Source organism: Hipposideros armiger, unplaced genomic scaffold (assembly GCF_001890085.2).
Source record: "Hipposideros armiger isolate ML-2016 unplaced genomic scaffold, ASM189008v1 scaffold_1177, whole genome shotgun sequence".
In the NCBI taxonomy this organism is placed as follows: Eukaryota; Metazoa; Chordata; class Mammalia; order Chiroptera; family Hipposideridae; genus Hipposideros; species Hipposideros armiger.
The window spans coordinates 116,392-140,658 of NW_017732527.1; the positions used below are offsets into that span (position 1 = coordinate 116,392).

The 24,267-nt window shown below is 41.8% G+C and overlaps 1 protein-coding gene across 1 annotated transcript in view; it reads right to left on the bottom strand.

Moving 5' to 3' along the window:
- Window positions 1-24,267, bottom strand: part of LOC109376719 (translation initiation factor IF-2-like) — a 121,825-nt gene that overhangs the window by 96,993 nt on the left and 565 nt on the right. The window contains exon 2 of the mRNA XM_019632814.1: window positions 23,121-24,166. Within this exon, the coding sequence (XP_019488359.1) occupies window positions 23,121-24,166 (1,046 nt within the window). The remainder of the gene's footprint in view (window positions 1-23,120; window positions 24,167-24,267) is intronic.

The following is a 24,267-nucleotide window of genomic DNA, read 5'->3' on the forward strand; positions in this document are numbered from 1 at the left end:
GAAAAGGCATATAGAGGGAGGTTGAAAAATGTGGTTGTCATGTCCCTGATAAATTGAAGACTGGAATTCAACTTCCAAACATGAATAGAAGGACACTGCCCCCACTCCCAAATGCCCCATTCACACTATAAGCACACCCAAGAGAATTCTGACAGCAATTAATGAAATAACAGCAAGTTGGACTAGAATTACGGGATGTCTGGCCTTGGGACTGGATGGTACAGGACATAGCCATAATACAAAATGACATGAGAACTAATAAATGGAATTCAGGAAGTAAGAGTCATCATGGAAACGGGAAGAAAAACCTAGAAACAGAATTTGAAGCTTTTACACAAAGGTCTGAATGTGAAGCCAATGCAGACTATATCTGCATCGATCTTTTAAGCCCTGACAACTTCTTCTGAAATCTAAGCACATTCCAATTGCATAAAAGTCTCCTCCACACACACGGCCGAGATTAAATGTATTATCTATCCCCTTGCTGGCATACTGTCAGTGGCTTACCTCTGATTCCAAACCTCCTCTCTGCTTTCCTCGAGTACAGAGATTGGTAAGAAAAAACTAATATTCCAGACTTCCTTACAACTATGGTTTGCGCATAAAATATAGAAATCCGTTACTACCCAAAGCAATCTACAGATTCAAGGCAATCCACATAAAAATTCTAAAGGCATATTTTCAAAGAACTAGAACCAATAATTCCAAAATTGATATGGAACCACAAAAGACCCCTAAGAGCTGAACCCATCTTGAGAAACAACGAAGGTGAAAGTAACACACCTGATTTAAAACTGTATTACAAAGCATTAGTAATCAAAACAGTATGGTATTTGCATAAAAACAGACACAAACAGAACAGAATTGGGGGCCCAGAAATAAATCTGCACCTATATGGATAATTAATTTACAACAAAGGAGCCAAGAATATAAATGGGGAAAGGACAGTCTCTACNAAAAGTAATTTTGCTTCAGCTCACACTGCCAAAAATTAATAAAAGTTACTATTCAAACTCAGCCTTACTGGTTATTGCTCTTAACTATTATTTACTTAAATATTAATCTCCTTGAAGCACATTTTGTTTCAGGATATAGAAAAAAGCAAGCGGACGTGTCCCTGGAATGGAGGAGCAGTGGTGGGGAGAGTGGGAAAGGGATGCAAGGGCTGGTTAAGACTTCTTACTGAAAGCAATCCGGGAAAACCAGTAAAAGAGAACACCACACCTGGATGGTAAGCATTAGGTGGGAGCAGAAGAGATCTATTGTGATAGAACAACCACAATACATAGCAATTTTTCAGCAGGGTAGGTTTGACCCTTCTACCTAATAAGATGATCTCATTAGAATACTATTTGTCTGTAGCTAAACTGTTGTAGTTTTATATACTTCCCTGACAAAAGCAATGCCCTTACTCTCAGCACAGTAACCAGCCTGACTGAGAGAGAAGTGCCTGCAGAGGCAGCGTTCCAGGAGGACTAGCTTCCCTGAGACGGAGCCCTCGGATGCAGAGTCACTGCTGGCACAGTGAGGACAAGGGGCTCTGAACCTCTCCCCAGCTTACATGGAAAGAGTCAGAGGAAAAACTAGCAAACTCCTGTGCAACGTCAAAGAGGCTATTTCTTTACAGGTTACATGCACTAGGTGCATACTAAGTGTTTCCCTCATGGATGAGGAGCCAGGGCTTACAAAACCAGAACATCTTCCAGAAGACGCCAGAGTGTCCAAGCTGTGATTTAAATAGACACCACTGCCTCTAATGCCCCTTTTCCCCCCAACTTCATTTTGTTTCACTCTCTCATACAGACGTCACTACAAGTTAAAATACGTATCTCCAAGTTAGTGGACTGCACTGATAATTTGCATCTGTTTGCAATATCTGACTTTTCCCTCAAGAGTTTCAGACACCAAGGCAAGCAGCAGCTTCCAGCAACGCAACTAGAGCAGCTCAGGAGCAGTGGATTGTGGGAAAGGGAGGGAAACTACATCTAGGAGACCTGGAGATTTACGCACACAAGTTACTGATGGGGAGAATCTGTCACTCCGAAATATGCCTCTTTGGCAGAAGGATTATCTTGAGGTGCTTGCTTTTAAGAAACAGCAGACATAAGGAGAATCTCTGAAAACCTTCTGAAAGAGGCATGTACATTTATAAGGGCAATCTCCATTTGTAAGGGTGTCTTCCTCTCTGCACCAGGAAGAAGGGGGTGACCTTATCTGTAGGCACTCTTATTAATGAAGAAAGCAACTTACTTACTTAAATCTGTGTAACCAGCATACACTTGTTACTGTGCTTGACTGATAACTTCCCATAACTGCACCACCACCACCACCANCCCCCCCCATGCCCATTATACTACAAATATCACCAAGTCCTCCCACCATACCTGCCACTCTCCTACTCCTCCAAAGTCATCTCCATTGTTAACATCTTACTTATCCAAGACCCAGCTAAACAGCCACCATCTCTTTCACGCCTTTTCTAATCCTCCCAATTAAAATTCACCCTCTTGCATAGGTGTCCCATGCTTTACTATTTTTTCAATTTTATGTCAGAGGCCTCATGTTATATTTACTTATAAATCTGTCTCCCCTTTGAGAGTCAGACACCATGCCAGCAAGCCAGGGAGGGAAGCAGTAGCACCTATCCCGTCGTAGGCTTTTCCACCTGCAGGAGACCCTCAGGTGGGGAGACTCTTCAAATATAAATGAAGTTTAGGGTTTTGACTATGACACAGGACTGAACATTAACTGCTGAAATGAAACTCTATGGGGCTACAGACCACAGGAGAATTTGCTGTATCATCCAAGTTATTATCAGGGAAAAATGATGGTACCTGAGATTCTATCCAAGGAGAAAGTTTTTTAAAAAATCAACACTAAACGTTTGAAGGGATAGAGAATAAAATACCAAGTTGCATTATGATTGCACATTGACACAATGGTTAAAATAATATCACAGGAGAAAAATGACGCATATATGTATCCCAAAAATTCAGGAGTAAGGAAATATGGTGCGTTCTAGCTCCTTATCTGCAGAGATTTAACGATTACGTTTTTTGAGACATTTATTGTAATGCAAGGTACTAACTGGCGAGCCTTGCAGCTTACATATTCTATTTAGTCACATTCAGATTAAAATGCTGAGGATGCTCAAAGATTAAGTGATAAAGGCACTATCACATCTAGTAAGCCAAGTTTAGTCATCTCCACTCCAAGGCATAAAAAGATATGAAACTGATTTCACCACCCTGTGCAAGAGAAATTGCTTCATATGCTAGAAAGATTGTATACGAAATTGTAGCCCAAAGCAAAAGGGATAAATCTCTCCAATACCAAGGAAACTATTGTAAATATTTTACAAATGTTGAGAACCTTGATGAGTAGGCTTTGTAAATCTCAAAAGTAAACTTTAGGTGGAGTTTAGTTGGTAGCAAAAGTGCATTAACACAGGAAATCTAAAGCCAAGAATTAGGTGTTTGAAATGTCACCTCAATATTTACATGAACTATATATATTCATTGATTCAGCATGAGAATTATTACAGCAATAAAGAAACTGTGATATAAGCTATGAAATAGAAGGCTATGTTGGTAACTTTAAAACTATAGAGCTTGAAGGACAAAGTAGACCAGTTGTTTACATTGTGGTAAAGAACAAGNGGGGGGGGGGGGGGGTGACGGAATAAAGTCCAAATGTAATATAAGGTGTACCTTTTTAAATGAGGAGGCACTCAGGAGAGTCTGTGTCTAACCAAGTACTGATTTCCAGCTGCCCGCACAAAAGTAAAAGTCCGCTGTTGCTAGAGCACATTGTCAGGGAACACAGATGCCAGCTTTGATAGGTGGGCTGTTGTCTTTCAGGGGCCATTGCAAGGCTTACCACCACTGCCAACCAAAGAGTCGCCTTGAACACAGCAGAAACTAAATGCCTCAAAGACCCCCAGAGAGTTTTGAGGTTAGCAAAGAGTCACCTCGCCCAAACTGAAACTGTTAAACAGTCCTCACACTCTCAGAATTTATAATGTAAATGTCCCCTTGCCATAGTTGCTTCTCCACAAGTTCTTATTAATAAGCCCCCCAGGGAGGCCCCTCAGTTGCTGGGTTGCCACCGCTTATCAGGGACAACAGATGTAGAATGATGATATCCTGGCACTACTTACTTCATATTAATATTAAAGCAACGTTTCCCCCCCTTTGTCATAAACAGGTGGATTAAAACAACAAGTCATAAACAAGTGGCTGTAAAATCATATTAAACCTATACCCAACACTGGTTCATGCCTCTAGGCAAAAATATAAGGCTGAATGAATGAGCAAGTTTCTTTTGAAATTCCTTTTCCAGCCAGCTGTTCCTATTTCATCATATCAAGGTCATTTTTAAATCTCTGGGCCTTCTTCTAGTTTACAGCTCTCTGAATATACAAGACTGTGAAAGATAAACCTTCTAACTCACATAGAAAATTAAACATAAGAAAAAGAGAGAATACTTTGAATAATCATAGGGAATAATATGAATATACCATTATAATATTCTGTGATTCTCCTAAGCAAACTTTATATTACTCTGTGTACCTAAAGTAAAGCTAAGAGGCAGGCGAAGAGAGAAACACTTGTTCATTAACAAGAATATGAAGAGTATGATTAGAAAATTCATCTGAATGGAACATTCTGAGATTTATAAGTGTGCTAATAAAGACAGTAGGATGATTTCATGGAGCCGTGTCACCCTAAAGAGAAACAAACACCACCCTTTACCAGGCTTCCATTTCAAGTTCACAGAAAGTAAAACTTTCCAAGAGTTGAAAGACATGCTCCTACAGCCAGATTGAATGTAAACAAGTTTCTAGCACAACAAATTATTTTAAAGCCAAAGGGATTATTTGTAGCATTTTAGAACCCCGTAAAGACACATATTGGGTTGTCAGAAAAGTCATATCGCATTTTTGCAATGAAAAACATAGAAAAAATATTTCACGACTTTTCCGACAACACAATAAATGCACATAAAAGCATTGAGAAAGGAAAAAAATGGGTCATTTAAAAACGAAACCAGGGCCAGCTGAATGGCATGTTGGTTAAGAGCTGGCTTGGGACACCAGCTCTGAGCAGCAAGTCCCCGGTTCGGATTCCACATGAGAACCAGTGACGCTGCGCCCTCTGCAGCTAAGATGGTGAACAACAGCTCGACCTGGAGCTGGGCTGCCGTGAGTCGCTGGCGACGATGTAGGCTACAGTGGAGCTGCAGTGGGCTGCCATAAGCTACCGTGAGTGGTTGGCATACAGCATGAGCGGCCAGCAGCCAGCGTGAGCTGCCAAGAGACGCCATAAGTGGCCGACAACCGATCTGCCTCACCCGGGAAGAGAGCAATGATAATACCAACATGGGCCAGTGAAGTGACATCCTCCACAACTAGTCTGAAGAACAAAAGGACAGCAACTTATCTGTTCCCCTTCCCTGATTCCCCAATAATATCTTTAAAAAACAAAACAAAACCAGGGGGTGACCAGTTGGCTCAGATGGTTAGAGCATGGTGCTGATAAATAACCAAGGTTGCCAATTCAATCCCCGCATGGGTCACTGTGAGCTGCGCCCTCCCTAAAAGGGACAACTATGCCATTGCAACATGAAAGCAATGTGTAACCAATGACCATGGCTGTTCTCCAATAAAATTAAAAAAACAAAATGAAACCAGACTTCCAATGTTCATTAGCAACATCGGAAGCTAGAAGATTGTGGGGCAATGCTTTCAAAGTTCTCAGGGAGAATGACTTCAGCCCAGACTTCTATGTCCATTCAATTCCTCCACCAAAATCAAGTTTTTCAGAGCTGCATGCACTCAGAAGACGGATCATACACACTTTCGTACAAAAGGTACACGTGAAAAGGCTCAAACAAAACGAAGGAATAGGAAAACAGTGTCTCTAACTCAAAAGAACTGAGAGAAGGGCAACTCTCAGCAGGCTGTCCAAACACAGGTCCAGGCTAAGCAAGGAAGGCTGGGGGTCGGGACGTCCCTGGGGGAAAGGGTAAACATGGATTAGTGCTATCCTTTGGAATAGTGAGTGACTCTCCAGCCTAATCAGACACAACATCCCACAGGCTGGGCATTCCCCCCTTGCCCTCCAGATCCATTTTCTCCTCTTGTCTACCCTGCCCTGTGCCTAGGGACGCGAATCAACAACAGCCAAGTATTTTTGCTCTTCAGCTTGTCTTTGGGTTTCCCTTGTGGTGAGATACCGGCATGAAATCCGAGGAAGGGAAGGCAGACAGACAGGAGATTTAGTCCCTGAGCCTCTCCCTACCATGCACCGTTTCTCTGTGACTCGATTCCTCACCTGGGGACCTCAGCCTCTGTCTGACAGCCTTTCTCCCACAGCCTTAGCTCCTGCCCAGCTCAGGACAGGGCTCGCTCCTTTTGCTCATGGAGGCCCAAGGGTAGTAAGGGATCCCCTCTGCAGCTGACTATCGAATGTTTCACCATCCCTCATTGGTTCCCTGAAACCTGCTGCCACTTTGTAATTTGTGAATTGCCCCTTGGGGTGTGACAGCTAATTTCTACTGGGCCCTAACTGATAAGCCCTCCTTTAATTTTGAGAGAAACAGAAAAAATAATAACTTTTTTGCTATGCAGAAACGAAATTTATAGCTAGGTTATATTATCTGCACAGATGTCTTCAAAGTATAAATAAATATATGACCCTAACTGGAATAGAAATAAAATTAAAAAGTGAAATAGCATGTATCTTAGTATGTAAAAGCTTAGCTGTAGCTGGTCTAGGAGATAAAATGAACTAGATGCATACACCCACTTACATAATGAAGGAGTCTGAATTTAAGGGACGTTAGGCATGAAAGTTGTCATTCCTTATTTTTGACATTTTGAAATAAGGACTAAATAGTTTCTGTATATACCCATAAAATCAAGGAGAATGTGACAACTGAAAATGAAGGCTGACACAAGAATCCTGCATTGGTAACATGAACATCATAAGCATCATCACTGTTGGGGACATTATTTTCAAAATTTCAACATCCCTTCAAATGACTTACGGGTTGCATTTCTGGGGGAAAAAAATCACTACATTTTAAACCCATGTGACTCAAATAATCATAAACCAGCTTTACCTACATAAATGTCCAATAGGGCATTCAAATGCCAGGTAGAATGAAGCACAATGCATCATGCAATTCATGATTTCTAGAATCCCTGGGCCCTACTAAATACCAATAGCAGCTCCCCAATCATGGAGAAAACCAAAAATATCCCAGTTTTTTAAAATGTCTGTTAGCGGGTATTGCTGTCCTTATTGAGAGCCACTCGTTTATAATTTGGAACAACTTAACGCAGGCAATGAAGGGAGACAAACTGGGTAAAAAAGAAATAACAAGTAAAGACTCCAAGGAAAAAAATATATGAAGCTTTATAAGAAATGCAATCAAGCATACTATGTGGTTTTGCAGTGAAAAATAGTCTTGATAATGTCAACTGCATTAATTAGTTTTCAATTTCTAGAATTAACTACTCAACAAAATGCAGAAACCTTAATGATTCTTCCAGAACAAAAAAGAAATTAGCAACCTTGGGAGGACATTTTCCTCACAGAAAAAAGTCTGGATGCAGGTGCTGTTGGCAATGTGGTTTCAGAATCAAATGTATCTGACCCAGTCAACACCTCTGAAATTCCCTTCAGTATTTCCCTCACAATCACAAGACAGCTGCCTCCCATTGCATACACCACAACTCATGTTGCATGGCCACCGTGAGCTGCACAGGAAGCTAGGTCTGGAAAGAAGGAGGGAAAATGAATATCAAGTAATTAACACTAATAACAGGAGGAGTACAGGTATAAGGTCTATAGTTAAAAGGACTGAGCAATAAAGGGGTGAGTGTATTACTTAAATTACAAAGCTAATTGTCGATAGGATATGGATATAACAGACCTATTACAACTAAAATAAAATCAGTTAAAGTTAGCATAAACAACAGAAGCTCATTTCTCTCACTTAAAAATCTGAGCTGATGTGGCAGCCCATCCTTGCAAAGCTATCAGGGCCTCAATCTCCTTCAAATGTGCTGCTGTGCTGTCTTCAGCAAGTAGCAACTGTTCCTTGTCTAAGTGGCTACTCTAACTACTGCCACACTGACACTGACACTCCAGCCAGTGGGAAGGAGAAAAGGATCAGGGAGGACATGTTCCTCCCCTTTCAAGGAACGGCCCATTGTGTTTGCACACATCGCATCCATTCATACCCAGGAGCTTGAACTTGGTCTTTTGTCTATATCTAGCTGCAAGAGAAGCTGGAACAGACATCAGACGGATTGCTCCCAGCCAGCAACAATTTGTAACAATTTAGGGCAATAATCTGGAAGCCACATATTTGCTCCTGTTCTGGTAACTCACTTTCCGCCCTCCTCAGGGAAGTCTCAGCAGTCTATGGCCTGTCTCTCTGAATTCTGAAAAAAAACAAAGATATTGCCTGTACAATTCCTCAGGCAGACTGAGGGTCTCACGGGACCTGGTCCTGTGCTCAGGTGGGTGAACTCAAGTTGGCATCCCTCAGGGCTGTGTTCTTCACCCACATTTCCTGTGGACCATCACGCCCAGTCCCATGGTTAACCAAAAAGGGGGAAGGCAAGACGAGAAATGTAGTCTTCAGCCAGGCAGCCATGTACCCAACTAAAAAGTCTATAGCTTGTAAGAAGGGGAGAACATATTGGCGTCAACTGGCAGAGACCAATAATGATGAAAAACCACATTACGCGAGGAAGACAGGGGAACCAGACGCTTGTGTGAGCGAGCTAAAGCTCCCCACTCCGCCTGCTCTATAGAAAATAAAGGCTAAAGCCTAAAAAGGATGAATAAGTGGTGTGAGAATCTTGTATCAATTTATGAAATGTTTGCCAGAAGCATTTAAAACGTTAATAATGAAGAGTGACAAGAGTTCCTTCTGGGCATGTGACTGGGAATGGAGACGAGTGGGCCAGGGGACTATTGCGTTTGATTGTAAGATCTGCAAGACTTGGCTTTTTAACCACATGAATATATTATTTGAGAATCTTAATCAGATCACTTCTTCCACCTGCTCAAAACTTGTCGGTAGCTTTCCATTACACTTTAATTCTTACCATAGCCGTAAGGACTCATATAAGCCAGACCTACCTCTCCAGACTCATCACTTCCCACTTTCCCTTTCTTACCCCGCTCTAGCCACCACAGGCCTCACTGCTGTTCTTCATTTAACAAGAGGATTTTATTCCATCTCAAGGCTCTTTGCACTTGCGGTGAATGCCATTTGGGATGGTCTTCTCTCTCTTCCCCCACCTTCAAGTGGCTCAATCCTTCACTGAATTTCCAATTCTGATCAACCACGATCGGCTCCTTGGAGAGGCTTCTCCCGACCTCCCATAGTCGCTATCTATCCCTTACTATGTAAATGCACATAGTTGTTGATTATCCAGCTTCTCTGCTAGAATATAAGCTTCACGGGGGCTGCCTTGTCGACACCTATACTCCCCGTGCCTAAAACAGTGCCTAGCATACAATGTCTGTTCAAGTGGTGCCTAAATGTTTGTTGCTAAATGCAATTTGCTTTATAGAATGAAAATTTTCTTCTCCGAATGAAAAGTATCAGAAAATAAAGAACGCGCTTTGAAGATCTATTCCATGCCAGGTGCTGTGCTAGGTGCTTTTCAGAAATCTTACATGAGTGTCACAGCATCCTGTTGAAGCCAGTATGAGTCATTTTACAGATGAGGCAACAGCAATTTAGAGGACAAGGAAGGGCAAAGCCCTACTCTCCCTTCCAGACAGGGTTTCCATAAAGAAGACAGAACACTGCACGTGGGAAAGCCAAGCAAATAGGAGAGGGACAAAGCAGGATGGGAGACATACGTTACCATTGAGCTAAAAATACGTGACAACCTGGTTTCATCCCACTTGATTTGTGTACTCCAGCACGTGCCCAAGTTTTTTAAGTCTGATCGTTCCATTCACAATTGAAATGAAAAACAGCTAAACGTAATAAGTACCCAATTAATATCAAAAACTTTTTATTTGTCCCATACTTCATGGTCTATGTCTCAATTATACCAGACTTAAAATCTATGCTTATCACTACTAATTGTTATTTCCCTTTTATAAAGCAAAAGCACAAATGCATATGCATGTACATATACACGTTTATATTGATAGCGTTTCCCCCACAAAACAGTCTATACAAAGAGCGGCACTGCTGAAACATTACATGGTGGGTTTGCACCAACAATTAACTCAAGATGTTTATCAGCTATAAGAAAGGCTGAATGCAACATACAAAATACAGTTTAGAACTATCAACATATGAAAAAGTGGGTTAAAAGTTAAACCTAAATGAGTTGCTAGGGACACCAACGTTGGGGTCATCTCCATATTGCTAAATCCAATTAACATTTTCAATCCCCATCTGGCTTGATATTGTTCTCTGTTCCTTTCTTGTAAATAGCTCTTCCCTTAGTTTCTGTGACACAGACCAGCTTTCGTCTTACATACCTGGCGAACTGTTCCTTCTCTATTTCCTTTACCATCTCAATCTTCTCTCCTGTCTTTTAAATCCTGAAGTTCTTTGAGATCAAGTCGCTAAAAACTTTCTCTTTGCTGGCTTCTCTTACCTTCCGCCACATCATTCAAGCCCATTTGAATGATTCAAGCTCAATTACAATCCTCATGACAGTTCCTAAGTTTACTTCTTGTACCCAAATCTCTTTCCTGAGCTCCAAACACACAAACAAACAAACAAACAACAACAAAAAATCAAATGTGCTTTGGACCTCTATTTATTTGAAGGATCACAAATTCAGTATCTCAGCTTTAGGTTTCAGCTACTTATGGCAAGATCTGTGTTGGATTAAATTGTATATTCTCGTATCACTTATCTCTTAAATATGTGTAAGGAAATAAAAAGGAAGGGAAAAGTTAAGTCCAAAGCCTGGGATTCTAGGATGTGGTGATCAAACTCTATGCAAATTCTTATGGGATTGTACACTTGAATCACATAACTTCAATGTTTCATAATTATGTCGTTACTTTGACCTCCCCTCCTCCTGTCATTTTAGGGGTGGATTGTTCTAACACGTAAAAGCGGAATGGCCTTAGCTGAAGCAGGGAAGGGAGAACAAGAAATGTGCTTTATCTCTCTCTCCCTACTTACCACTGCTTGAGAATATATACAATCCTCTGGTTAAAAAAAAACAAAACCAGAGCTTCACAAATGTAGGCTCGAGTTATCTTGTTACAGATCAGAATTGTTCCTGATGATATTCAGCATTTTGTAAGTCTTTTTAGCTAAAGCAGTATTTTGAGCTTTACATATTTTTCTAGAGAACCCAATTAAATTAAAATGAGATCCTCATCTCTTTAAATAAGATGTGGAATATATTTCCCTAAATTTGTTAAAATGGTAAGAATACAGCTTTCATGGCAGAATTTAATTTTTCCCACCTTCCAATAAAAAATATTCATGCAGGTCCATAAAAATAGTTTAAAGGTAACAACACTGCAGACTAAATATAAAACTAAAACCCACTTTCCAGAGGAATGTCCACTAAGTTCAGAGTCTGTGAAGAAACTTATAGACATGGCCTCTTCAAACACATGTGCTTCCACCCAGTGAATCAAAACAGGAAGCACAGCCGCGAGGAAGCCAAGGGAGACGGACACCATGTCATCCTACCTGTCCCAGGCTCCAGGAGAAAGGAGCTGAAATGCCATGTAGCAAAGACAGAAAACAAAAGGCCAAGGAAACAAACACTGAACAAAAGGGAAAACCATGAGATTAAACATTGTATGCACAATGACTAATGAAATATTTCAAACCCTTATAAAAGACTAGGTAAAAACTGTTCATTAATTTTCCTCAATAGGAAATAACCCCAAAATGTGTTTATACACAAATAAACGTACACAGATGTGTCTATAGATGTGTATTTGTATATATAGGTCAACGTGAGTGTAGGTGTGTAGTATTATGGATACCTATCAATATCTCTAATAAACTCCTCTAAAGTAGCATCAACATTAAGACTGGACAAAGTAAAATCCATGTCCAACACCCAAAATACACATAAACACACTCTACATAGATCAAAGGGAGTTCCTTTACACTGATTATAAGTACAGTATATACTTATGAATCGTTATACTATTAAGAACCTGGCATCGAGACAGCCGAGTGGCTCAGTTAAGAGCTCGCTCAAGAGTGCAAGCTCTGAGCAACAGGGTCGCCAGTTCGATTCCTGGCCTTAACTGAGCTGCCTCTGAGCTGCCAACAGATGGCAGGATGACTCAGCTAAAAAAAAATAATAATAATAACCTGGAATCAAACTTTGTGAATACTTCAAGAAATGAAAAAGAAATTAAAAATACAATTATAGTAGGATAATTTAGTCACTGATAAAGAAAACAAATAGAAATAACTATAATAATGCCAATTATTTGATTTCTAGCAAAGTTTTCATCCTAAAGTCAGGATACATACTAATGTGATGTAACCTTAATTACAGACCACAATGAAATAGTTCTGTTAACTACACTCTGTCAACATAAAATTAGAAATCTATTACTAAAGAGAAAAAAAAAAAACTTCAACACTTGAAATTTTTAAATTACTCTTCTGATTAACTATGACATACTGGTTCAAGGGAAAAATGAAATCTGAAATAAAAATTTAGCAAAAAATAAAAATCAGTTTCATAATGTAACACATAGACTGATGCCAAACTGCATCTAGAGGTAAATTCATAGCTTTGTATACTTTCACTGTTCTTATTAAAAAGCAGAAAAATCACTCTAATTAAGAAGCCAGATGAAAGAACTACTTGCTTATGTCTCCCCTACCCAGGCTCCCTTAAAAAGAGAAAAAAAAAGAGAAAAAACCCTAAGGAAACAGAAGAAATAAAAACAAACTACTGAAGGGCTGGCCGAGTGGCTCTGTTGGTTAAGAGCTCGCTCAAGAGTGCGAGCTCTGAGCAACAGCAGTTCAATTCCCGACCCAAGCTGAGTTGCAGCTGAGCTGCCAACAGGTGGCAGATGGCTCAGCTAAAACAAACAAACAAACAAAACAATACTGATTTATGAAGCGATAGAATTTATAAAGTTAACAGCTTTATTTGTGAAAACATCTGGGATAGCTACTGAATTTTTTAAAGGGAGGATAAAATCTGAAATAAGACTTAAAACAAACACAAAGGATAGTTAAGACATGAAAAAAATGTCCAAACTCTATGTTTAAACCTGAAAAGTCTAGAAAGGGCCAATTTTCTGAATTATGGAATTTTTTGAATCTAGAATAGAGAGAAAATCTAATTGACTACAGAAAGAAAAATACCTAAAACAGGTTCTGGATGTAAATTTCATGAGCAAAGTCTTCCAAAACTCCAAGTATCAGATACTTTAAAAAATTACTATTCTAGAGCACCAATAAAGTTAAAATGTTTCTCATTTAACACTATTCCTTAAAATCAAACCCATGGCAATGACAGCCCATTTCTAAATGATAGATGTTCCTCTCACAAATACAAGCATGCAAATAAAAAATTAAAAGTTAGGGGACTCAAAATCTCAAAATCATAGGTGTATAAAAAGCAGCCACAATCAGTTAAGAATTACCCTAGAAATGCAAATTGGTTTAAAAGGAAACCTAGTAATCTGTCACAGCTGTAAAATAAAACTAGGCAATCATGTCAATTGACATGAAAAAGGAATTTGATAACATTCAAACATCCCTGGTATTATTTATCCTCTTAATGTAATAAAAATAGAATTATTTAAACAGTAAGGAAAACCCATCCTAAAATACTAACCAACAGTATATTCACTAGTGGAATACCGAAAGCATTCCCAGGAAAGCCTGGAGCAAGGCAAGGTATCACAGGCACAGACCCTGTTCTGGACATTCTTACAAGCACAGCGATGAGTGAAACAGAAGAGGTGCAGCTACAGGATGGGGCCAGGCAGACGCCATCACCATTAGCAGATGAATCCACCACCAACCTAGAACATCTAGAAGGATCAGGTGCTAATAACTCAAACAATCAGTGTACAGTAATATGACCAGTTAGAACATAAACATTAAAGCGTTTTGCATTTAGCCATCACGAGACAACAGAAAAAGTCACAACAACAAAAATTATAAAATGCTTAAAAATCACCTTGATTATAAATGCAAGGGGTCTTTAGAGTGAAAACGACAATGCAAACAGCACGAAGACCTAAGAGGAGGCTTGACTAAATGAAGAGATATGGTATGTTCCGAGAAGACTGCATAGAGTGAAAAAGAATCACTTCCCAAACAGTCTTAATTAAATTGACCAAAAAGAAATACGACTGTCTACTTTGGGCACACCCTAAGTCCTTTACAGGCATCACCTCATTTCATCAAGAATTCTAAGAGGTCGTTATCCCCATTTTACAAATGGGAGAGCTTGGGCCCAGAGATGTGAATGCCTTGCTCACAAAATGAATGAAAACTAGAAAAGCATGAAGCCCAGGCCCTCTGAAGCCAAAGAGTGGTTTCCGAGCTGCTATGCTCTCCCGGTGCAATATGTTTAAAAAGGGAGAGTGGAGCAGAGAATGGCTGAAGGAATTCTTGACACCAAAACGGGGACTAACCACGTCACATGTTAAAATATATGGTAAAATCAAAATTATGTGGTACTAGCAACAGAAAATGAGAACTAAATTAGTGAAGTATTGGGCTAGTGGAAAAGTCATGACGTATATTTTCTGCTTTTTGTTGCAAAAATGCGTCATGACTTTCCCGACAACCCAGTAGGAAACCTAGATACATACGTAAAGAGAATTACATATACACATTGCATATATTATTGAACGTTAGCCCATGAGAAGATTTCTGCTTTTTCTATTCTCTACTATATTCTCAAAATATTGCACAGTGTTCAGCTCACATAATAGGGGCTCAAATATTCGACCAGTGAACTAACAAAGGAAAGAATATGAACAATTTGGCCTTACAGCTTAGGAATGAAAGTACAGCTTAATAAAAATTAGGCAATAAGAATTGCTTGGCTATTTGGGGGATAAAAGTAGTCAACTCCTGTTTCAAAATTTAATTCCAGGTGGGAAATTGATTGTCCAAGAGCATAAATGAGAAATAAGTTTTTAAGGTCAATCGAAATATACCTAAAAACAAAAAGAAAGGCAGACTATAGAAACACCCTCCACAAAGGAATACAATCCTACCATAATGATAAAGGGTTCACATTAATAAGTAAACCCAAAATCTCAATGGGAAAAGGACATCAGATCATATACATATACACATTCATCCTCGCATGCAATCAGAAAGGAGCAAATTAAATACCATTTTAGTTATCAGATTGGCAAAGACAGCTTGAAACTGTTCATTCCCTCTGCCCCAGTAACATTCGCACTGTAAAAATTCGTCACTAACTTGGCTATAAAAATATTCAAACCATCAAGTTTACAAAGTGATATGATCAAGTTTCAAGAAACAAAGCGCAGCATCAGTGATGCCCTACAAAGTAGAAGGCTCCCAACTGCGAACCAACAACTTACCCTATTAATGCAGTTGGAGGGAAATGGAAGCTTTCCTTCCTGTCCACCTGTTAGAATTTTGGAAACAGCAGAAAAATATCAAAACACTCTTACATATAGATGCACTCTTACAAGTGCTTGTTTAAATTGTTTTAGTTTACTTCACTTAAGACGATTACCTGAGAATGCCCTGTAAGTTGACTTTTTGAAAAACCTACAGGCATTATTACTGCATACACGGAAAACATTCTACCCACTAAATGGTCTTGGGGGACCTCTGTGAAATTTACTTTTCAGTTGGGCATTACTCAACTCCAACTTAGAGATTTCACTATGTCCTCCCTCCCAGTTCATGTGGGAATGGAAAGCAGCACTCAGGCTTACCCTCAGCATCCTACATTTTCTGTTGCTAATGATCTATCCGTAGTTTTATGAATTACACAATTGCTAAGGAAATTTCACTGCTGCCAGCATATCACCTAACTAAAGACCTTTTCAAAACCTAAATATGCACTGGCCTCTCACTGTATGGATTCCATGCAGACTATTTTTTAAATTATTATTTTTTTTTTACTTTTCAATTACAGTTGACATTCAATATTATGTTTCAGGTGGACAGCATAGTGGTTAGAAATTTATATAACTTATGAAGTGATTCCCCCCATAAATCTATACTCACCTGGCACCAAGGTTGTTTCAATATTATTGACTAAAATTTCCTGTACTGTACTTTACATCCCGTAACTCTTTGTAACTACCAGTTTGTACTTCTTAATCCCTACCCCCTTTTTCAGCCATCCTCTCAACTCCCCCACCCCCCCAACCTGGCAACCATCAAAATGTTCTCTGTATCTAGGAGTTTGTTTCGTGTGTTCATTTTTTGCTTGTTTGTTTTTTAGATTCCACATATAAGTGAAATATACAGTACTTATCTTTCTCTGACTTATTTCACTTAACATAATACTTTCTAGGTCCATCCATGTTGTCGCAAATAGCAATTTCATTCTTTTTTATAGCTGAATAAAGTTCCATTGTATGTATCACATCTTCTTTATCTAATTGTCTATCAATAGACAAGTTTGCTTCCATATCTTGATTATTATAAATAATGCTGCAGTGAACATAGGAATGCATATATCTTTTACCCCATTTTTTTTTATAATCTTGCCTCCTTTATCATAGATTAATTGCCATATAAGCATAGGTTTATTTCTGGGCCCTATTCTGCTTCATTGGTCTATGTGTCTGTTTGGATGCCAGTACCATGCTGTTTTGATTACTGTAGCCTTGTAGTATAGTTTGATGTCCGGCAGCGTGATACCTCCAACTTTGTTCTTCTTTCTTGAGATTACTGTGGTTATTTGGGGTCTTTGGTGGTCCCTAAAAGATTATTTAGATGTGTTTTTTTGTTCCTTACTGACAGTATTCTTATTGCCTTTTCCTTAATATGGAGTACTGGTTTAATTACTCAGTTTTCTCAATCATTATTGCAAATACTTGCACCTAGCAGGTGAACATAAGCCATTTCGCTATAGCTTCCCTCTAAAGCACTGGCTCTCATCCTTGGTAGTACATTAGAAACACATGGGAAGCTTTAAGACTACCTGGAGATTGATTTAATTAGTCTGAGGTATAACATGGATAATGGGATTTCTAAAAGTTCTCCAAGGTGATTCTAATGTGCAGCTGAGAATACAAATCACCAGTGTTTTTGTTTAAGAAATTATCTCAAAATCTTTACATGGCTTAAACACAAGGTTCATAAAATAAAATGTTACCGATTTGAGGCAATTTCATAATTTGATTCTTGAATATTCTTAAAACTCTATGGAAGGTGTCATCTGTCCCAATGATAACATTCACTATTTACAATCCTTAGGTCTTTTCTAGCCTAAAAAGTGAAATAATAGTAACACGTGACTATGCAACCCACCTCTTCCTTCGCAAAGAAATGCATATAATGTAACACAATAAGTCAAAAGAAGCCTGCCTCACTAGCAAATAATGGGTGGGGTTTTCCATTCAGGGCCCATATTTCATAATCTGGCAACTGACTTTCTTTTGTTTTGAATGTCTTTAATGGCCCTACAAACTGTGCTAGTTTTTGTGAATGTACAAATGAAGGGGGCTGTTTCCATGAACAGGAAAAAAGAAAAAATGCAGAGGAAAACCCCCTAATTAATATATTGTATTTCACTTTATAAGCTGTCGTATATTAAAATTACAGCTGTTTTTTTGAAAGAAAGCAGCAAATGCCAATATCACTTAATCTGTTTCAGTTCTCATTAGCACAACTCATTCCACCAAATTAAGTGCTGTGGTCTCCAGATAGCCTGTGGAGGGTTAGATGAATCAATTGAAGCAACGAGCATTTTTCTGAGCTCCTTTTTAAGTCCAGTCTGAGCTTTTACTTTCATGTGTGGCTTCCAACTCACTCCCCACAGGACAGTGTACTCCCTATCGTTAAAAGAAGCAAACAACAAAACCCATCCCTTCTGTCTTTGAGCCATAACATACGGAACTGAGGAGGCACAAAGGACGGCTTTTCAGACTATTAGATCTGTTGGAACCCGCCAAGCAAGGCATACTGTGGGGCTTCTACACTGCGCCTCTCCTGGGTTTGGTAGCGGGAAAGTGCCACTCTGAGGCCATTCGCTGTACACCAAAGGGTATTTCTATTTTCATAGCTGCCTTTAAAAGGGTGGGGCGAGTCCTGGGGGTCTCAACATGTTTCAGAACATTAGCTTCCACAGTAAAGTAGAAGACTTCTTGTGCCTTTATATTATCTTTCCTCCATCCTATACCTAATTCTTTCCGAGAGACTCAGTCTGACACATCCATGCATCCAGACTTTTACCAAGTTCTCATACACCATGCACTGTGCTAAGAAAACATATCAGGCCATACTTGTATCTCAGGCCACAATGACTCAGAGCATAAGTGATTCTCAGACTCTGTAAGTTGGTAGCTAATTTTTTAACAAAATTGGCGCTCTCTCTGAGCTTGGGATCACCTAAACTGTCAGAAAATTATTTAAAAAAACAAAACACACACACTGAGGACTACCATTTCCAAAGATGGAAAAAGTGGCCACTCATTGTATAATAGTATAACATTCAGATGTGACAGTCATAGTCAAACGCACACTGCGGCTTTTACCCAATACGATTTCCCCTCAATGCCCTTGTCCTGACCAGTTTTACCTAAGGAGCTTACATCCCCACCACCTGCAATTGTACAGTATTATTTACATACATTATTCAGACTTAGAATGAGGAAAATTATGCAACGTGGTGGGAGTGATTATATAAAACTGTTTAATAAGGCACAATTTAGTGATTACCGTGGCAATGCACATAGAAACGCAAAAAAAAAAAAAGGTATATGAATCATGGCAAGTTATTAGGCACTATCTTAATATTTTTAATTCTCTCATTAATTCTAGTTTAAAAATAGTTGGCTCCTCCTCAACGTCTGACTTTAATAAAAACAAAAACAATGACTAGAGCAACAATAATGGTTAGAGCAGCCATTAACTAGAAACCTCCAGGCTAACCCAAACCACCAGCACTTTAAGAGATGCTCACCAGGAAGTTAGAAATTGATACTTGCTATCTGTAGACCCACATCTACGTGGGTGAATGTGCTTCACCTTTTCTGTGGTGGTCATCATGTTTGTCACAGTCTCCCTACCTTCTAGCTACCATGGACCCCTTTTATTTCTTTTTCCTCCAGGGTTTCCAAAGGTTCAACCCACCAATCGCCTTCATTAATAACTGATTTGCTTTAACTTTGTCATTGTTTTCTAGTTTAGACACTGATCCCGCCTTTAACCAATAATGCAGAATCCTCCAAAATCCATCCTTACTGCGGTCAGCACAGTGACGGTGCCCAAAGGTAATCAAGGTATAAATAAGCATCAGAGCATTCGGCACTATTCACAGCTTAGGTTAGGTAGCTATTGGCTGTTTACTTCATATTCGTATCATGTGTGAACCCCTGGCATGTTCACTTAGGTAATATGACCACCTGGTTTGGAGCCCTGTCACAGTGTTGGGTCCACATGCCCCCCACACCCCCGAATTTTCTGTAAAGTCAATAGTCAGAGGACCTAACTGGTATAAGTTGACGACTGTTATTCCTCTCGTTACCGGGTTGTGGTAATATTCCTCGGCTCGTCTTCTAGAGGGAAAAAATTCAGTCGAGAGACAGTGTTTTGTGCAGATACAGGGTAGTAAGAAGTTTATTCGTAAAGGCTCGATATACTCCAAGATGTGGAATGAAACAACCCCAAGAGGAAATGGCCCCTCCTTACATTGTGTGAAGGCTTTTATTCCTATGGGTAGAATTGCCACCCCCTCTCCTCTCCCTTTATCTCTCCTTCTCCTGCTGAGGTGCCCACTCCTCCCTTTTGATTCTCAAGGCAGTGTCTGTCCATTTTTTTTAGGGTTTGAGACACTCACTAAAACGGTCCTGATGAGTGGGATGTCTTCCTTCCTTCTCTGGTTCTAACAACACATCCTTTTGATTTAGGGGCTGTGTCAGCCTGGAATCCTGCTGGGCAAGTGAGGCATTGGTGCCCCAAGTGAGGGCAGCTGCCAGCGGTCTGGACCCAAGTAGGAGCTGCAGCAAGGGGCTTTCTAACCGGGGCTAGATGTCTCCTCCTGCTCATTTCTATCTATCTACCTGTCCTGTCACTCTGAGTCGAAATTTACCAGCCCAAATCAAAGACATGTTCTAGTCAACTGAGTTTAATGCCACTAAGCTTGCCCAAGAAACTCATGGATACAGCCCCCTTCCTATTGTAGCTTTGTGGGCCGTCTTAGCTAAGTGATAAAAATACTGCAGCTCCTCACAAAAGCTCACCAGCCCTAACAGTCAGAGGGCTCTGACTAGCAGGGTGTGGTTCTTACTGCTCTGTGCTTTTTCTTCATTTATAAAACGAATATCTCGATTTCTGAGTTTCTAAATTCTCAAAGTTGGGAGAAGTGAACAAGCAGCAATGTGCATTGCAATGACAACAATTTACGCTATTAACATCCTTTTACTACATGTCTGGCTACTTGAAGACACAGAATAAAAACACACACTGGATTGTGATTTTGCAATTATCCTGTTATTTCTTTTACATAACCCAACTGTACAATTCCAGGCAAAGTTTTGGGTATTAGTTATTGGCTTGTGCATCAAGTTCACAAGAATATAGTTAAACTCCTATTTCATTTTGTTCTAGGAGGAAACCTGACTGCCAACAATTGCTCCAGCTCCCCTGAGCAAGCAGCATGTTAAAAAAAAAAAAAGTGTGAGGCCTTTTGAAGAAGTTTGAATAAGAGAAATACTTAGGTTGTTTTGCCACCACCCCCCCTTTAATAAAAACAAAAATTCACAAAAGTTAATCTGAAAGCACTCTATGCTCTCAACATTTAGGAAAAAGAAATTTCCAAGCACTCGAAATACTTTTGCACAGGACATATGCACTGTTTTGTTTTGTAGCTTGGAATTACTTTTGGTAATGCCTGGATTCAGGTCATAACAATAGTCTCAGTAGTGCTGTGAATGTACCTGTTTGCCAACTCAGTTTCTGCAGAAACGTTCTACAGGCATACCTTGTTTTATTGTACTGCACTTTATTGGGCTTCCCAGATGTTGCAGTTTTTTGTTTGTACAAATTGAAGGCAAGACCCTCTACTAGTGAAAAAATTACAACCTCCTTTACTGTCGTGGTCTGGAACCAAACCTGCAGTATCTCTGAGGTATGCTTGCATGTAAACAGGAGCAGTCAGAAGGACCTGCACAATTTGAACAAACAAAATGCAACAAGTATGCACAGTATAAATCAGCTATCGGTGACTCTTTGCAAAAGCATCTTCAAGGATAATATTCCAAAGAGGAACCGCATCTTACTTTAGCCATACATTGTTTCTAAGACTTCAATGTACTAAAAATAATATCAAATGCAATATGACTGAAAATAATTGGAGACTGGATGATACACATAAACTCTGTATGACCACATACCACAAATGTTGTCAAAAAGTTACACTTAGTTTAAGAATGACTACTGAAATTCAAAGTGTTTGACCAACAGAGTTGAGAAGAGATAATGGGTACCTGCAATGCAATTCAATGAAAGCTACAGATAAGTATGGTATTCCCTTTCTGGATGGAAGGCTCAAAAAATTCCACAGGGCACTCAAAACTGACCTGGGATATGTCTTCAATTATGCCAGTTGGTTTGGGATTAGGAAATACTACCGCTTTATTTCTCTCCTCCAAAACAAGGGGTCTGCCCAGAGGTTCCCAATGTCTTTTCCAGCTTCGGCAACTGAATTACCTACAGGGTTGGGTGCTTGGAGGATCCGTGTAATTAGCCACCAGCTGTCAAGAATCATCCTGTAAGCACACCAGAGAACGATTCAAATCAGGTACTTAGTTTAGGCCTGTTTTAAGAGGATGGATAGATGGGGGTCGGAGGATGGTGGGAAGCCTGCTTTGCCTCTTAACTACAGAGTTTCAAAATTCAATTCAAAAGCTCTCCAAATTTCTACGCGATGCCTCACACACTTAATACTTCAGAAAACTAATAAGTGTCTGTGCATCTAGGTATGCCTTAGGCAAATTACAATCTCTGTGGGTCTCCATATCATGTCCCAAATTTAGGGACCGTTGCCGATGTCTACTGAGCCTTCCAGGTCCAGCATTCTATTAGACTTCCTGGACGGTTTCTGTTAAAAACACCCAGATAGGGCAATTTGAGTCATTAGTTTTGTCTGCTACAGAACATTAGACCCCTGGGGTCTTGTTTTAAAACTAAAGCTGGAGACATCTCACCTGAAACAAACTCCTTAGCTCCTCAGGAGGAAAGGGGGGAGAAAAAGCAGTCGTTATGAAGTGGTTGTGTACCTATCTTTTATTTTTGATCAATAGTGGTTTCCTTGGGCCTGCCCGGACCAGGACTTACCAACTCACAGCATCTCCACAAAGCTGCTGCATTACCTCCTGCGGTGTTTAGATTTGATGTCCTAGTTATAAAGCAGTATAGGAAACTTGTCCGTTTTACTTTGTGTGTTTTTTTCCTTCACCAAGGAACGTTTGTGCCCCTTCGCTCTAATGCAGACGTCCCTCTAGCCAACACAAGTGTCCGGATCCATCTGCTTCGCCTAGCTACACACTCATTCAGAGCCCAGCTCCATCTGGGCTGGGTGGTCAGGCAGCTCCACTGCCGTTAGAAATTAAAGTTGATGGGAGTTGCATTCTAACCCGGCCAGAGCCGAGCCCTCCGGGTGCCCCACGGCGCGGCCAGAGCTGCCGGGTCGGTCTCGGTCTCACGGACGCCGGGCTGACAGCTCCCGCCAAGCCGGGGGGCGAAGGCGCGTCCGCTGCAGCCCGGTACCCACGGGCTAAGGCACCGTCCTGCCCCCAGTCCCAGAGGTTCCCTTGCCCTCAAAGACTAGCAAAAACACGGCGTCCTGCAGCGAGCAGGCAGGTACCCCAGCGATCTGCCGGGAGAAAAGCCCCGGGGAGGAAGAAGTGGCGGCAGAAGGCGCCGGGTCGTGGCACTTAACTCACCTTCTGCTGCCTGCGGGCCATGTCCGTGGGCTGCTTGGCGTTGAAGGGGTGCGCGATGCATCTCACCACCAAGACGTAGAGCTGCAGGCGGATCCTCCGCTCCTGCTCCTCGTCCAGCTGCCGTTCGGGCTCGTCCCGACCCTCGCTGAGCACCGAGGGGCTCGGGCTCCCGGGTCTGGCCGCGCCTCCGCCGCCGCCGCCCGTGCGCCCCGGCGCTTCCCGCCGCCCTTCCCGAGCCGGGGCCGCTGGCGCTCGCTGCGAGCCGCCGGCCGCCACCAGCACATCGCGGCTCTCCTCTTCCAGCCCCTCGTCCGACTCCTCTTCGCTGGAGGATGGGTCCAGCATGGTGCTCCGGCCGCCGGGCAGCCCGGCCCCGCGGCCCCCAGGCGCCTCACCCCCGGCGGCTTGCGCCCAAGGGGCTCCGGCAGCCGCGCGGCGGACGGCGGCGGCCGCAGAACGAAAGGGAAACTGGCCGCGGCTTTCCGGACACGTCGAGTTAGACACAGGAGTGTTTCCTACCGCCCGGGCGAAGGGGGCGGGCGGGAGCCGGGAGGTGGACCCGCGGCGAGGGAGCCGCCGGGATGAGAGAGGCGGAGTTAGCGCCGGCGGGGAGCCCGAGCGCCCGCCGAACTCATCGGGCCCGCCGGCGGCGCGCCAAGCCCGCGGCCCCGAACGCCCGAGGGCGGGGGCCGAGCGCCCCGAGCGCCCGGGCGCAGGTGGGGAACCTGTGGCGCCTACAACAAGCAACACGTGGAGCGGAATGTTGAGGAGCGGGCGCGGGGCCGCGGAGTGCGCGTGCGCGCGCCGCCGCCACCGCCTGGCCCAGGTGTCGGGGCGCCCCGGGGGCCGGGGCGCGCAGTCTGCGAAAGGAGGGGAGCCGATGAGCGTACAGGCTCTGTGTGCGCCCACCCGGGGTTGCTCGGGCTGTCGTGACCTCGCCCCGCACCCTCTTTCTCTCGCTCCCTGAGGGTGCAGGCGAATAGGGGGCGCGAGAGTTCCCCCCTCCGCACTCTTCCCCCAGGTGACGGGAGCCGCCAGAACCGCTCCTGGACCCGAACCTGATGCGCAGGGTTCAACCCGAGCGCGGAGAAGTGGGGCCGGAGCCGTTCACCTGCAAATAACGTTGGGAAAAGACTTTGCAAAGTCT